This window comes from Balaenoptera ricei, chromosome 14 (genome assembly GCF_028023285.1).
Source record: "Balaenoptera ricei isolate mBalRic1 chromosome 14, mBalRic1.hap2, whole genome shotgun sequence".
In the NCBI taxonomy this organism is placed as follows: Eukaryota; Metazoa; Chordata; class Mammalia; order Artiodactyla; family Balaenopteridae; genus Balaenoptera; species Balaenoptera ricei.
The window spans coordinates 51,924,693-51,940,217 of record NC_082652.1 but is presented as its reverse complement, the minus strand read 5'-3'; the positions used below and the strand labels follow the sequence as shown (position 1 = coordinate 51,940,217).

The 15,525-nt window shown below is 42.3% G+C and overlaps 1 protein-coding gene across 11 annotated transcripts in view; it reads right to left on the bottom strand.

Annotated features, from left to right (window-relative positions):
* The window catches only part of FHOD3 (formin homology 2 domain containing 3), a 505,109-nt gene that overhangs the window by 198,823 nt on the left and 290,761 nt on the right, over positions 1–15,525 (bottom strand). For all 11 annotated transcript variants that reach the window (XM_059895637.1, XM_059895638.1, XM_059895639.1 and 8 more), the window contains one exon: positions 12,063–12,157. In XM_059895637.1, the coding sequence (XP_059751620.1) occupies positions 12,063–12,157 (95 nt within the window). The remainder of the gene's footprint in view (positions 1–12,062; positions 12,158–15,525) is intronic.

The window sequence follows — 15,525 nt, the reverse complement described above, 5'->3', positions numbered from 1 at the left end:
CGGAGCCAGGCTGCTGAGAACAGGGAGCGCTTCCCAGAGCAGGGCCCTTGCAGTGGGGAGAAGAGACAGTTGGACAGGCTCAGGGCTGATCCAGCCGCCCTTTGGGGCTTCCATGGGGCAGAAGAGCCGTGTGACAACCTGTGGGTTCCTGCTAACACAAATAAGCCCTCTTTTTTAGGGTTCGAGGAAACACACTGGGGGTCAAGATTCAGCCTTTGGGCTACACATTACCTACTTTTTATATACAGTCAACCCTTGAATAACCCTTTGAACTGCACAGGTCCACTTATATGCAGATTTTTTTCAAAAGTAAGTACTACAGTATTACATGATCCGCGGCTGGTTGAATCCACAGGTGCAGAACAATGGCTACAGAACCGAGGATACAGAGGAACCACAAATACGGAGAGCTGACTGTAATTCATATATGGATTTTTGACTCCTGGGAGGGTCTGTGTCCCTAACCTCTGTGTAATTTAAAGGTCAACTATAATTACATTCTAGGAAAAACTAGTACTGTAGTCTATTTTAGCGCTGTCCATTATAATAAATTATGCTTTATATTGCTTTAAAACATGCAGCTAAATCACAGTATATAACAGGAATCTGAGACAACCCCTTTGCACAAGGACAAGCACATGCAGCCAGCACTGAGCTGTGCTTCTCACACGTATGAGCCTTCCTCTTGGCTGCAGCTGTCATTCTCACTCTCTGCTCCTACACAGCGTAAAATAGGGGCCATGAGGCTTCAGAGGAACAAGGATGCCTGATGACCCAGGGATGCAGCACTTGTCAGGTCAAGCCTCAGTCAGGGACCGAGCTTCCATGAACAACTGCGTGAACAACTCGGGACTCCAGCGTCACCTCCGTGTCAGGGAGGCAGGGACTGAGAGAAGGAGGATGGTGTCCGCACAGTACTTGGCTGATTTTTGGCTTTGGTTTTTTTTTAATTTTCCGGGTCAACCCACAGGGAGGGCGTGGAGTCAGCCTGTACAGAACCCGGGAGTCTAGGTTTTGGATAAAATGTAACCACCAGGGCTTCCCTGGTGGCGCAGTGGTTGACAGTCTGCCTGCTAATGCGGGGGACATGGGTTCGAGCCCTGGTCTGGGAGGATCCCACGTGCCGTGGAGCGACTGGGCCCGTGAGCCACAATTACTGAGCCTGCGCGTCTGGAGCCTGTGCTCCGCAACAAGAGAGGCCGCGATGGTGAGAGGCCCGCGCACTGTGATGAAGAGTGGCCCCCGCTTGCCGCAACTAGAGAAAGCCCTAGCACAGAAACGAAGACCCAACATAGGAATCAATCAATCAATAAATAAATACATCTTTAAAAAAAAAAAAATGTAACCACCAGATGTATGGAAAAGGAATAAAAGGCAGCTTCTCAATAATTCTGCACTTAAAAGCAAACCGGAACTCCCTTCATGTTTTATTGTACTTAGAGAAAACCAACAACTACACTTAGCAGGTCAAATATGCTGCTTATTAGGTAGAAATAAAAGTATTCCCCAAAATCTCCAAATTCCTACTCCTCTTCTAAAATTCAGCAACCATAAAAAGAAAATAATTTCCAAATCTCAGGATTTAAATTACAAAGGGGGTTAGAAAGACATGCTTCATTCTATTTGTTTCATTTTCCACTAAAAAAGAATAAATATGTTATAGAAGGGGATGCTGGTTATTAAAACTGAATTAGAAATTGTAAGGTTAACTGGATCCACAAAGCTTTGCCACATTGTTTACAAGCTTACCAGAACTAAGAATATACTAAATATTTTAACAACAACAAAAAATTCAAGTGACTTAAGATACTTATCTTTAAGAACTTCTCTTAAACATATACTTAAGCTCAGAATTCCTAAGCGAAAAGCTCAGAATGAGCCCGAAAGCTTTTGTAACTGGTTATCAAACAGATACCTTGGACTCCAAATCTTTCCCCTTCTGTGATGTTGTCTGCAAAATGAAGTGGATCTTATCAGAAATAAAGTATGGGCCCAAATATATTCCCTGAGTCCAGAATTCTGAGCTGTAGCTTTCAGGTTTCTGTGGGGGAGGGGTGAACACACTAAGGTTGGCACATCTGCCAGGACAGGAAGTCACCTGCCTCAAACCCTGATGGCCGACCTGTTTATGACCCAGTGCAATTTGCAGAAAGGGAACCAACTTGGTGATTAACGGAGTAACCAAGTGTGAGGCTGGTAACCCCTTAAGTTTTTACTAGTCAGTGGTAGGAAATCTTACAGAATGTAAAATACAGAAGACTATTCAAAAATAATTCAAATAAATGTCAAGATGGTAAATAATGCTACAAATGAACATGTTCTATTGAGATAAAATTCTGGGATTTAGCTGGAGGTTTCTTTAAAGAATAATGACTAAAAGTGGACAAGACCAGAAAACATCCACTGTGCTAACTTTCCCTTAGGATACTCAATGTAACTATGAAGAGTTAGTTGATAACAGGTAACATAAATCCACTGTTGTTAACTAAGCACTACCGAAAACCCTGCACTGAAATACTGCCTGAAGGAACACCTTGAGAGTATCTGCAAAATGAAGGGGGGAATCAACCAGGGTGGGGACTTTTCCCATGAGTGATATCTCCATCTTCAGATGCAAAATCTCCTGGTCTAGGAGGCTATGTGACTTGTCACGTAGCTAATTTCTGGAGGAAATCAAAGAAAAACCAGGCCTATCTGATTCTTTCTACTATACTACAGGGAACCCCATCTTTCCCTCTGGTGCAAAAACATAAGCCTTGGGGAAATGTGACACATATCCTTCTCCAAGGAATAACCAAAGTTAAAGAACTTTCTTATATAAATAGCCAGCTCTGGAAACATGACAGTGGACAACAAGCAAGCCTCAGGAATGGTGAATGTGCTATTGGCAAGAGTTCGGCAGTCAGCTCACATCTCCTTGGATGGCTGGAGAAGGGTGGGCAGGTGAGTACTGGCAGGTGGAGAGAGGCTGCAGGGATGCGGGTTGGCGGTGCTGGCAGAGGCAGACCTGAGCTGGTAGGGCTATTCCCAGTAAAATAGTAAGCTGCTGTTCTGGTTTATCGATAAGCCTCTGGAGAGTTGTGGTTCCTTCCACATATCAGCTCCCTGAACTAGATCATCTCAGAGTGGATTGAAGAAACTGCTGTTCCAGCTTTGTGGCTGGAGACCCATCCTGGACCATGGGGTCCCCTCAACCTGCTGGCTCGTTTAAGGTCTGGCTTGAACCTCTGGCCTCTCCCTCTTCCCAAACAATGACTAGTCAAACTTCCTTTTTTTTTCCTTCCACTGAGATTATCCGCATATGGGGGCATCCAAGAGATCAAATCAGTGAGAATTAGTTTTCTAGGTGTACGGAGCCAAATAACCAGCAAAAGAGCAATAGCTATAAAGAAGAGGCTGGCTCTTTGCACCCATAATATCTCTGACACAAATATTACTTGAACCTGCCATTACAACTTGTGGAATTTAAAAAATCTTACCTAATGAAGTATTGATAAACATGGAAAAAATTGAAACATAACCTCATTCACTAAATATGTCTTCATGAAGAAACAAAGAAGCTCTATAGTACATAATTAGAAACAATTTGATTTTACAATATGAGAAAAATCAAATAAATTATAGTACACTTGTATGATTAAATATTACATAGGCATTAAATGTTATGTTTTTGAAATGCCATAATAATACAGGAAAATGCTTATAATATATTTAGAGTTAACTACGTTAGAACATTTCAAAGAAAAAAAGTACAAAGAAACGTACAAAGTTAACAATCTTTATATCTATACAGTAGCATTTCAGGTGATTTTTAGTTTATTTTTTGTATTTCTAAAGTTTTATACAAAGAGAATATATTACTCTTACAATCATAAAAAAATCAGTAAAAGTTTTAAAAGGTTATTTTTTAATATCAAGATTTCATATTACACCAATAAACTTTAGCTGTTTTTTCTTCAATCTGTTATCATTAACTGCATCATGAAATTAGTTTTAATCCAAATTTCTATTAATAAAATACACATTAATTCAAGTAATTTGGAAAGATTAAACATAAAAATCTGATAGAATTCATTGCCTGAGTAGATCTCATGCTATTTTATTTATCGTGTTTTTAAATATACAAAATTGAACCTCTGGCTTCTACTCAGAAAGCTACAAAGAGTGTTGCTCCAAACCTAACAAGAAAAAAGGCCAAATAATCATTAAAATCAAATTCTCTTGAATCCACTAGAGAGATGGGATTTCAGGGCAACCACATAGCATGAAATCTAAAAAGGGACAGTTTTCCTTCCACCAAGAAAAGGCGGGACACAGCAATGGCCCATCTAAGTAGAGCAGAGAAGGAAGATGGAGCCACCATACCGAGCAGCAAGTCAAACTCAGATCATAGTTTTAGCAAATGGCCAAGGATAGACTATCATGAGAGTATGGGGTACCCCTGGGAACTACAGACACAAAGGGATTCAGCACCCACTCACAGCCGCTATCCAATGACCTCCACGGCACCACGAGGAAGATCAGGGCAGGGGTGGAGACCTAAGAAAGTCTCCGCATGGTGCAGGCTGGGGGATGCACAACCAGATAACGGGAACAGCAGCAATCAGCCCACAGGAGGAGGGAGCAACCACCATACCACTTGGACAGGCAGGAAACTACGCCCTGAGCCTTCTCCTCTGTGAGACAAAAGCCGTAAGCCACAGGGAAGGACAGCAAATCTTGTTGCCCCTGACACACAGGTGGCATAGGAGAAGGGAAAAGAATAAGACTCTGTGCTGCTGGGGCAGGGGCAGGAAACCATCCTCAGCACAGAACTTTAGAGGTCCCCTACTACCGAGGGAGGTACAGGATCACTGAGATAGCCCCACCCCCAAGACCCAGACACATTGACCCTTCTGAAGACCAACGTCGAAAACAAAGATGATGGAGAAAGCCCAGTCCAGGAAGTGTCACTGGTGCTTATCGCTAGCGGAGGGACAGGAGCATGGAGAGAGACCCCCTCTGAGGCTCAGATGCATAAAAAAGGTCTAAAGCTGACAGTGAAAAAGGAACTTTGAGAAAAACCCTTTGGCAAACCAGTCCTCACCTCAAGCACAAGATAATACCTTAAGGAACTTGAAAACTGGTGGTGCAGGAACATACCAGAGCAACAGCAAAACCCAAACCCTGCTCCCCTAGAGAGCAGACTGACAACCTCTTTAATAGCCTAGTGTTAGAGACTTGCCCATTTATAGGCACAAATACTACCTACCTCAGTCTATACTGTCCTATACATGATACCAAGCTTTCAACCAAAAATTACAAGATGTACAAAAAATCAGGAAAGCCCCAACTCCCCACCCCTGCTGTCAAGAAATGAAGCCATCAACCGAACCAGACTTAGACTTGACTCAACACTGGAACTATAAAATTCGCAATGATTAATACGTTGAAGACTAGTGGAAAAGGTACACAACTTGCATGAGCAGATGATACATTTCAGCAGAGAGAAACTATAAGAAAGACTCAAATGGAAGTGCTGGAAATTAAAAGCATTAAAGGAGATGAAGAATGTGTCCAGAAGTTCATCAGGAAGACTCAACACGGCGGAACACAGAATCAGTTTCCTTGATGATAAGTCAGTAGAAATTGCCCAAATGAAACAGAAGCAAAAAGAGTGAATAGAAGTTTTACCCATGCAAGACATATTTTGGACGAATGTATCATGAGCACTTAGAAAAGAGAGGGAAACACCCGGGACCAGCAGTTTCCAGGTGAACAGGTCCTGGCAAGCTGAGTGCATCATTTTTTTTTAAACAGGAGGTGGTGGACAAGTGGAAAAAGAGTTTTTAGCTTACAACGCTGAGCGCTTAGGTGCAGGTACAATCCTCAGTGTTTTACATATTCTTCATTATTATTATCCTCATTTTATAGATTATTATCTTCATTTTATAGAAAAAAAAATAATCTACGCAAAGGATCACACAGGTTGTCTGACCCTAAAGCTCCACCCTTACCACCAGATGCAGCCTACCTTGTGAACTCAATGAAAAAACGAGGCTGGATGATCATAGAGTTAGGTGCCTTCCCACTAATTGCACTAAAATGGCCCCAATGCCCTAACTGATCAGTGCTGACCTGCAGGCAGCACTGGCTTACACATTCCTTGCCTCTGTCGACATTTTGGTCAATGACACAGAAACTCTGCTTATTCAATTTACGTTAAATAAAACTAAGATTAAGAGTTAACGTGATGAATGGGCAAAGCAAAGTTCAAAAGTATATTGAGGCTGGAACTCTGGCCTGAAATCAATGCGAAAAAATGCAAAGTTCTGCACTTAGGTGTAAAACAATCACAGAGATGCAGAATGGAAGAAACTGGCAAATGTGGATGAGTGGGGAAAAAAACAAAAACAAAAAAAATCTGGGAGGTATACTGAATTACAAGTTTGATTTGGGCCAGCACCCAGGGCTGCTGCTGAAATCAGAGGTAGGATTTGTGGAAGGGTGACATTGTATCCCAGGAGCCTACCATATTACTATTCTTTGTACTAGATAGACAGAAAAATTAGTAACCCATATGATGAGGAATTGCAAACTACATGCCCAAAGACTATATGTGGAAACCATCGAGTTTAGTTTGGACAGGGTGGCATGATAACTGCCTTTAAATACTCAAAGAGCATCCATGGGGAAGTGAGTGTGTGTTGTTCAAGAAAGCAGTGCACAGCATTTGGTTAGTTACAGAGAGGCCGAGGTGGTTCCCAATAAGGAAGGCTTTCCCTCAATTCCAGTGTCTAGCAATGGCTGTTGGGGGGAAATGGCACTCTCTCTGCCAGAGTATCAGGAATGTGGCTGGTGAATGTCAGGAACACCTTGAACAAGACTTTGCCATCTCTTCAAGGCTAGGATTCTATTTTATATTATGTAACTCAAAAAGCACTTCAGTGAATCTTCAGATAATTCTGCTGAGTGAAAAAAAGCCAGCTCCAAAAGGTTACATGCTGTGTACACTACCATTTATATAACACTCTTGAAATCACAAAAGTGTAGAAATGAAGAACAGATTAATGGTTGCCAGGGATTTAGGTGGGGGTGGGAATAGGAGGGAAGTGATATTAGGGCTCCTGCTGGTGATGGATATATTCTGTCTCTTGACTGTACCAAAATCTCAATCTCCTGGTTTGCGATATTGTAGTACAGTATTGCATGATGTGGCCTTTGGAGAAAACTGGGTGGAGATTACACAGGATCTCTATGTATTATTTCTAACAATTATATGTGAATCTACAATTATCAATTATTTTATTCAAAATAAAAAGTTTAACCAAAAAAAAAAATTAAAAAGCGCCTCAGATCTCACCCACATGTAGATCATCTCAGTGGACACACCGGCAGTAACATGCCAATGACCACGACCAAAGGGCTCACGGAAGGTCCTCTCCTCCACAACCAGCCAGCACTTCCTGGAGCACCTAGCACCCTGGACACACCTGCTTAGCTCTCCTGAGAGACACTGCCTTCATCTCACAACCAGTATGTCAAAGCTTTCCTGCGAATGAACCCCAATATCCAACTTTTCTACTCCTGCCAGAGGCAATGATGTATTTCTAGCTGCCCAGATTCAAAACTATGACCCTAGCTTTGATTCTTGATTTTGTTTTTCTACATGCAGAAACCCAATCCTAGGAAGCTATTCCTCAAAATGTCTCCAAATTTTCATCGTTCCATTTCTGTTGTAATTCTTAGCCAGGCCTCACCACCTCAGAGATTTGATACTGTGCTAAGCCCCCCAGCTTCCCATCCCTGTCAATTTCTCCCCAACCCACCCACCTCCATCCTACACACTGCACATTACTTCTCATCATTCTACTATCCTAACGAAACTTTGAGCAGTGTTCCCAGTGTGTGTGGGGTGTGTGTGTGTGTGTGTGTGTGTGTGTATGTGTGTGTGTGTTTGGGGGGTAGGGAGAAGAGGAAGCATGGCTCTCTAAGGTGTGTAAGAGAGTGTGTGTGTGTGAAAGGGGGCTGTGGCCAGAGGTCCCCTAGTCTCAGGTTTAGCAACTAAGCTACATGGGAGTTGGGACGCAGGGCCATCCCCACAGAGTACAAAGAAAGTCTGGAGATCTGTGACCAGCAACCTCGGGCGCAGCTGGAAGAATGAGCTTCAGTGGAGCAGACAGAAAAACGCAGAAACAGCAACACAGAATGGGTGGATATCATGATGACACCAGGAGGTCATGAAACCCACAAGGAGGTGGACAACCCCTGGGGCCTCCCCCATGGCCAGAAGGGGATCCATACGGATACAGAGAGGCAGACTCTCTGTGTGAGGGTGACGAAAGGCTATGTATGCTGTACAAGCTGAATCACCTTACCCCAATTAATGAGACTTGCAGATACACTAAAAGAAAAAAAATCCATACTGTGTGGAAAGCCATGGGGTGAGCATCTGCTTCTTACCTCTGACTGGGAAGTTTAAAGATGGATTTTTGTAAATAGAATGAAACATGTTATTGAAAACACTTTTTCTTTCTTTTAAAAAGGAATTATTTGGCTGCAAATGTAACATTTTCTCCTCTGTCTATAAGACTCAAATATCTGCAAATATTGCATAATGGCCCTCTGGCAGACTCACATCTTGTTGCCTTTCATGGAAGGAAAATGAAGAATTAGGAAAATAGAATGACAAGGTTTCTCTGACCCAGGATTCCATCATCAACTCTGTGCCTGTTTAAGGTGAAAACAACAGGACCTCATGGTTCCTGTTCTTTAGGTTCCGAGAAATCTTCATCAAAAGAAAACCCTGGGGCTTCCCTGGTGGTGCAGTGGTTGAGAATCTGCCTGGCAACGCAGGGAACACGGGTTCGAGCCCTGGTCTGGGAAGATCCCACGTGCCGCGGAGCAGCTGGGCCCGTGAGCCACAACTACTGAGCCTGCGCGTCTGGAGCCTGTGCTCTGCAACAAGAGAGGCCGCGATAGTGAGAGGCCCGCGCACCGCGATGAAGAGTGGCCCCCGCTTGCCACAACTAGAGAAAGCCCTCACACAGAAACGAAGACCCAACACAGCCATAAATAAATCAAAAATAAACAAATAAACACTTCGGCAGGATGTCACTCCATTTCTGACCTCCTCCAATGTCATTTAAAAAAAAAAAGAAAACCCTAGGACTCCTGGCGTTCCTGATTTCTTAATTTAATTTGAACCAGGAAAACCACTGTGGCTGTACTGACCAATCTGAATGTTGAAGGAGGGGCCCGAGGCTTCCTTCTCAAAAGCTAAGGGTCTCATGTTGGTGCATCCATTCGTCCTTGCAGATTCCTCACTGTCCAGTCATGGGGGTGAGGGGGAGTGTTGAGACCACCATACTGGTTTTGTAAAGACAAGTGATCTCATTAGAACTGCACTGAAGACAAACTCGGTAGCTGCTACCCCTGCTGACTTTCAGCCACTAGCCTGGACGCGAGCACCCCCTGCAGGGTCAGGCGAGACCTTCCTCCGACATCACAGAGTGGACACGGGCTGCGAGCATCACCCACGGTCTCCTTTCTAACAATGCCATAAGCTCCAAGGCTTAGGTTGACCCTTGACTCTATTTTCCTTTCCTCAGGGTGACTAGCCTGGTATTGAACACAAGAGCGCTGGAGACTATTGTGGACCTTCCTTCTGGAAAATGAAAGATGGAGAAAGAAACCAGCACTGGTTTGATGCTGACTCCCCAAGTGGTTGGGGAAGAGGCTGGTGCCCCAAGTGGCTGGGGAGGAGGCTGGGGAGACAGAGGCCCCAAGCAGAAATGCCCAAGGTCCCAAACGCTGTGTGTGCTACACAGGGAAAGAAGTGGGGGAAGCATAATTCCTACAAACTCATTCTTGAGGACTTTTAATTTTGTGATTTCTCCGTGGTATTTAGAAGTCAATAAGGATGTCCCTGTGTATCCCTTCTCCTTGCAGGATGATTCCAAAGAAAAACTGACGGGATGCTGTTGCAACACGGAGGGCTCTGAGCCTTCCTCCCACCTACTGAGCGGACAGAGGCACTTCTGTTAGGCCCACTTCCTTTTTCTCATCTCCTCTTTTTCTTCCCAGCCCATGGTCTCTCCTCTCACCCTTTCCCTTCTCTCTCTTCTCTTCTTCCTGCCTTTGCCATCCTCTCTCCCTTCCCACTCCCACCACCGGGACCTTGCCCTCCCTCTATTCCCTTCCTGGTGATCAGCTAAAAGGTTGTCACTTTTCCTATCACAAGCATAGCTGCTAGGTTTTATTCCCTTTTGGAAATAGGGCTGCTTGTTGGTGTTTTATCATGACCATAATAAAGTCAGTTTTCATTGCAAACTCTCCCATCTCCCTAGCTTTTGGGGTCCTCGAGACCATGCAGAGAGCACAGAGGAGGGAGCAGCTTCCAAATGAACATGAAAGTTAGGGAAGGCTCCCAGCAGAAGGACAGAAAAATCAGAAAACACTGAAACAGGATATGAGATATACATCTTCCCTCAGCCTGGCTAAATCAGCCTATTAGGCCCAGCATTCCACTCAGCTTGTAAGGTCACCTACAGCAGTTTGTAAATAGAGCCATATCCATTTTCCATAGAAAACAGAGCCAAATTTTTAACAAGAAGAACAGATTTTCAGTCTCCTAAGAGAAACCATGGCTGTTTCTATTATAAAACGGGACGGGGGGGATTCTATCATCAATAATATTGGGAAAAGGAAAATTGAGAGGAAGATGTAAGGGCAACCAAGGACCTGGGGACCCAGTGGGTATTGCACACCAAAGCCATCCAGAGGGGAAAGGCCCTCCCACACACACAAGGGCACCATCACCAAGTCTGGAAGGAAGATACCACCTCAACTAGACCTATTCTTGTCATAAAGTCAAATCAAGGCTGAGTGCTCCTGAAATACAGCAGGGTCCTTAGGAAGCAGGTACTTTGAGAAGCGAAGCCAAGGGATGTGACTCATTGCTTAGAGCATGGCGCTGGTGCCTGCCAGCCTTGGCAGGCTCGCCCAACTTGGGGTGGTAGTGAACATAAGGATGGAGAAGCCTGGGATGACCACAGGTTCTGCAGGGACCCCGGGAAGCTATGTTGATTCTGTGACCTAAGCCAGGCTGACATTCCCCACCCAGGCCCTCGATGCCCTCCCTGCCTGACCCCGTTGCCTCCTCTAGTCACCGTGGTCTCTGCCATGGTGCCTCACCCCACGAGCTGACCATACTTCAGCCTGGGTTCAGTAGCATCTGCTCAGGACAGGATCCCTTCTTACTTCCTCCAAATCCACCCCGCCCCGCCCCCAGCCAGGTACCTCCCGGTCCCACCTGAATCCAGAGAAGACCACACCAGAGCTTCACTCAGCTTCCAGCGCCCCTTGGGTACCAGGGTGGATCTTCCTCCTTAAGGCAGCACCCCCAGAGTGTGGGCACTCACAGCCAAGGCACGGCCAGCCAGACGTGGGCCAAGATCCGGGGGGGAAATTAGATAGGTTCTCATAACCAAGCACTATTTCCTCAACTACAAAATGGGGATAGCATTATTTACCTTAGAGTGGTCTTATGTGGATTAAAGGCAATAATGCTTGAAAAGCACCTACTATGGTGCCTGGTGCCTAGATAAATTGTTAATAAATGTTGGTCACTTTTATAATTGATGGCAGAGTTGAAAGGCAATCTCAAATTCATTCATCTATATATAGGAATATGCATATACATATGTATAACTTATAAGTATGTACTTAAGTAACTGAAAGTATTAAACATGAAATACAGCAGGTAATATTAATACTCTATCCATGGCATAATGTTTTAATTAAACACTAAAAACCAGAGGTGCCAAAAGCATTTGATTAATGCTTAAAAGGAAAAAATAAAAATACATTAAAAATTCATAAGCTCTTTGCAATTTGAGTGAGGTTTTTTTTTTTTTTTTTTAATCTATAAAACAGTAGTCCTTATTTGTACTGTGACAGGGCAGGAACAAAGCTGAATAGGACTTCTTTCTGCAAAACCATCTCAGAGAGGGTAACAGGGTAAAAAGATAGGCATATAATATGCAAACTGAATAAAATGTTCAATCATAACCTTCTCTTACCTTTGACCCAATGAGCGTGTACAGCCACTGAATGGTTTCATTGTGGTTTATTACTCCATTCATCCCATCCACATACAACATAATCTGGCCCAAAGCTACAGAAGAGAAGACAAAAAGAAGCAAGGAGACGTTATGGTTTATATGTAAATATAATCTCCAATGATCATAATGTCAAGTGAGATTTTCACACTTTAAGTACACTGTATGTTAAGAACCAAATCTGCAGAGAATCCCTGAGCTCTGAAATTAGCGCAATCTCGTTGCAGAAAGTGTTGATCACTCCAGAAGAAATAAGGGTTATCTTGGAGTCTGGAAGATGCAATTAAGGCACCAAATCCAGTGATTGTTGTTTCTCTGTGCCTTGATGTATAAATGCATGTTTTTACGTTTCTATATCTGTATGTAGTCCCAGACGAGGCAGAGATATCCATGAGATGGTGTCTGGGTCGTGGCCTCCCGCTGGGGCCGAGAGGGTGCGTGACGTTCCTAAAGACAACTTGTCTGGTGCCCCAGTCTATGGTCAGGCAGGTCCCAGACGCTATGGAACCATTTTGAGCCAATACAATATGAACCCTTATGATAAGGGATAAATATGTATTTAAATATTATTTGTAATCCTTTTAAAGACTTTCAGGTTTTAAAATGTCAGAAATCATGAAAAAAGAGGGTGGGGGTGGGGAGGGGGAATGGGGAGATTAGTGTTTAATGGGGACAGAGTTTCAGCTTAGGAAGGTGAAAAATTCTGGAGATGGATGATGGTGAGAGTTGAACAACAATGTGAATGTACTTAGTGCCACTGAGTACATTTAAATATGGTTAAAATAGTATGTTTTATATTATGTGACTTTTACTGCAATAAAAAAAATTTTTTTTAAAAGAAATCATAAAAAAAATTGTTGATATCAAGTCCTAAATTCTTAGTTAAGAAAAATATAGTCACCACAGATTGTCATTATTCACCAAAAAAACCCAAAACAAAACAAAACAAAAAAAACAAGCCACGTTATTACTTTTTTAAAAAACAAATATTAACTCTATTTTTTCAGTTCCCTTGGTATCAAAATAATTTGGATTCTAGAATATGAATAAACAGAAGTTACATACTCTAAGTAAATAGGCTTCCTTGAATCAGGTCTGACCTCCTAAATCTTACTGCAGCCATAATTAATTGGCATGGCATTGGCATTTTTAGGTAACACTTTTTTTTCTGGTAATATTAGGATATCTTATTTTAGAAAACTGACAACAAGAGGTGTAAAGTGAAAATAATCATAATCTCATAATTTAAAGAATTATTCTTAACACGTTGATATGTTTTCTTACATTCTTTCTTTTATGCTTTACACACACACATACACACAACTTTATACATAGGTTGTAGGAACAGTCCAGATAAAATGGTGATGATTGAAAAGAGCAAAGCACAAAATAGTGAGTGTACACTAATTCCAAGCATACAAATATATGTGTTATGTTAGAAAACTCATTATTATACTATCCAACAAAAGATCAAATGACAAAACCACATAATCATTCTGAGAAAAAGTATGCTCCTAAATATGTAAAAACTCAAAATTTTTTTTGTATTTATTTAATTTATTTTTTAACATCTTTATTGGAGTATAATTGCTTTACAATGGTGTGTTAGTTTCTACTGTATAACAAAATGAATCAGCTATACATAAACATATATCCCCGTATCTCCTCTCTCTTGCGTCTCCCTCCCACCCTCCCTATCCCACCCCTCTAGATGGTCACAGAGCACCGAGCTGATCTCCCTGTGCTATGCGGCTGCTTCCCACTAGCTATCTATTTTACATTTGGTAGTGTATATATGTCCATGCCACTCTCTCACTTTGTCCCAGCTTACCCTTCCCCCTCCCCATGGCCTCAAGTCCATTCTCGATATGACTGCATCTTTATTCCTGTCCTGCCCTTAGGTTCTTCAGAACCTTTTTTTTTTTTTAGATTCCATATATATGTGTTAGCATACGGTATTTGTTTTTCTCTTTCTGACTTACTTCACTCTGTATGACAGTCTCTAGGTCCATCCACCTCACTACAAATAACTCAATTTCGTTTCTTTTTATGGCTGAGTAATATTCCATTGTATATATGTGCCACATCTTCTTTATCCATTCATGTTTCGATGGACATTTAGGTTGCTTCCATGGCCTGGCTATTGTAAATAGTGCTGCAATGAACATTAGGGTACATGTATCTTTTTGAATTATGGTTTTCTCAGGGTATATGCCCAGCAGTGGGATTGCTAGGTCGTATGGTAGTTCTATTTTTAAGGAACCTCCATACTGTTCTCCATAGCGGCTGTATCAATTTACATTCCCACCAACAGTGCAAGAGGGTTCCCTTTTCTCCACACCCTCTCCAGCACGTATTGTTTGTAGATTTTTTGATGATGGCCATTCTGACTGGTGAGAGGTGATACCTCATTACAGTTTTGATTTGCATTTCTCTAATGATTAGTGATGTTGAGCATCCTTTCATTTGTCTGTTGGCAATCTGCATATCTTCTTTGGAGAATTGTCTGTTTAGATCTTCTGCCCATTTTTGGATTGGGTTGCTTTTTTGATATTGAGCTGTATGAGCTGCCTGTATATTTTGGAGATTAATCCTTTGTCAGTTGCTTCATTTGCAAATATTTTCTCCCATTCAGAGGGCTGTCTTTTCGTCTTGTTTATGGTTTCCTTTGCTGTGCAAAGCTTTTAAGTTTCAATAGGTCCCATTTGTTTATTTTTGTTCTTACTTCCATTTCTCTAGGAGGTGGGTCAAAAAGGATCTTGCTGTGACTTATGTCATAGAGTATTCTGCCTATGTTTTCCTCTAAGACTTTTATAGTGTCTGGCCTTACATTTAGGTCTTTAATCTATTTTGAGTTTATTTTTGTGTATGGTGTTAGGGAGTTTTCTAATTTCATTCTTTACATGTAGCTGTCCAGTTTTCCCAGCACCACTTATTGAAGAGGCTGTCTTTTCTCCACTGTATATTCTTGCATCCTTTATCAAAGATAAGGTGACCATATGTGTGTGGGTTTATCTCTGGGCTTTCTATCCTGTTCCATTGATCTATATTTCTGTTTTTGTGCCAGTACCATACTGTCTTGATTACTGTAGCTTTGTAGTATAGTCTGAAGTCAGGGAGCCTGATACCTCCAGCTCTGTTTTTCTTTCTCAAGATTGCTTTGGCTGTTTGGGTTCTTTTGCGTTTCCATACTATTTGTGAAATTTTTTGTTCTAGTTCTGTGGAAAATGCCATTGGTAGTTTGATAGGGATTGCATTGAATCTGTAGATTGCTTTGGGTAGTAGAGTCATTTTCACAATGTTGATTCTTCCAATCCAGGAACATGGTATATCTCTCCATCTGTTGGTATCATCTTTAATTTCTTTCATCAGTGTCTTATAGTTTTCTGCATACAGGTCTTTTGTCTCCTTAGGTAGGTTTATT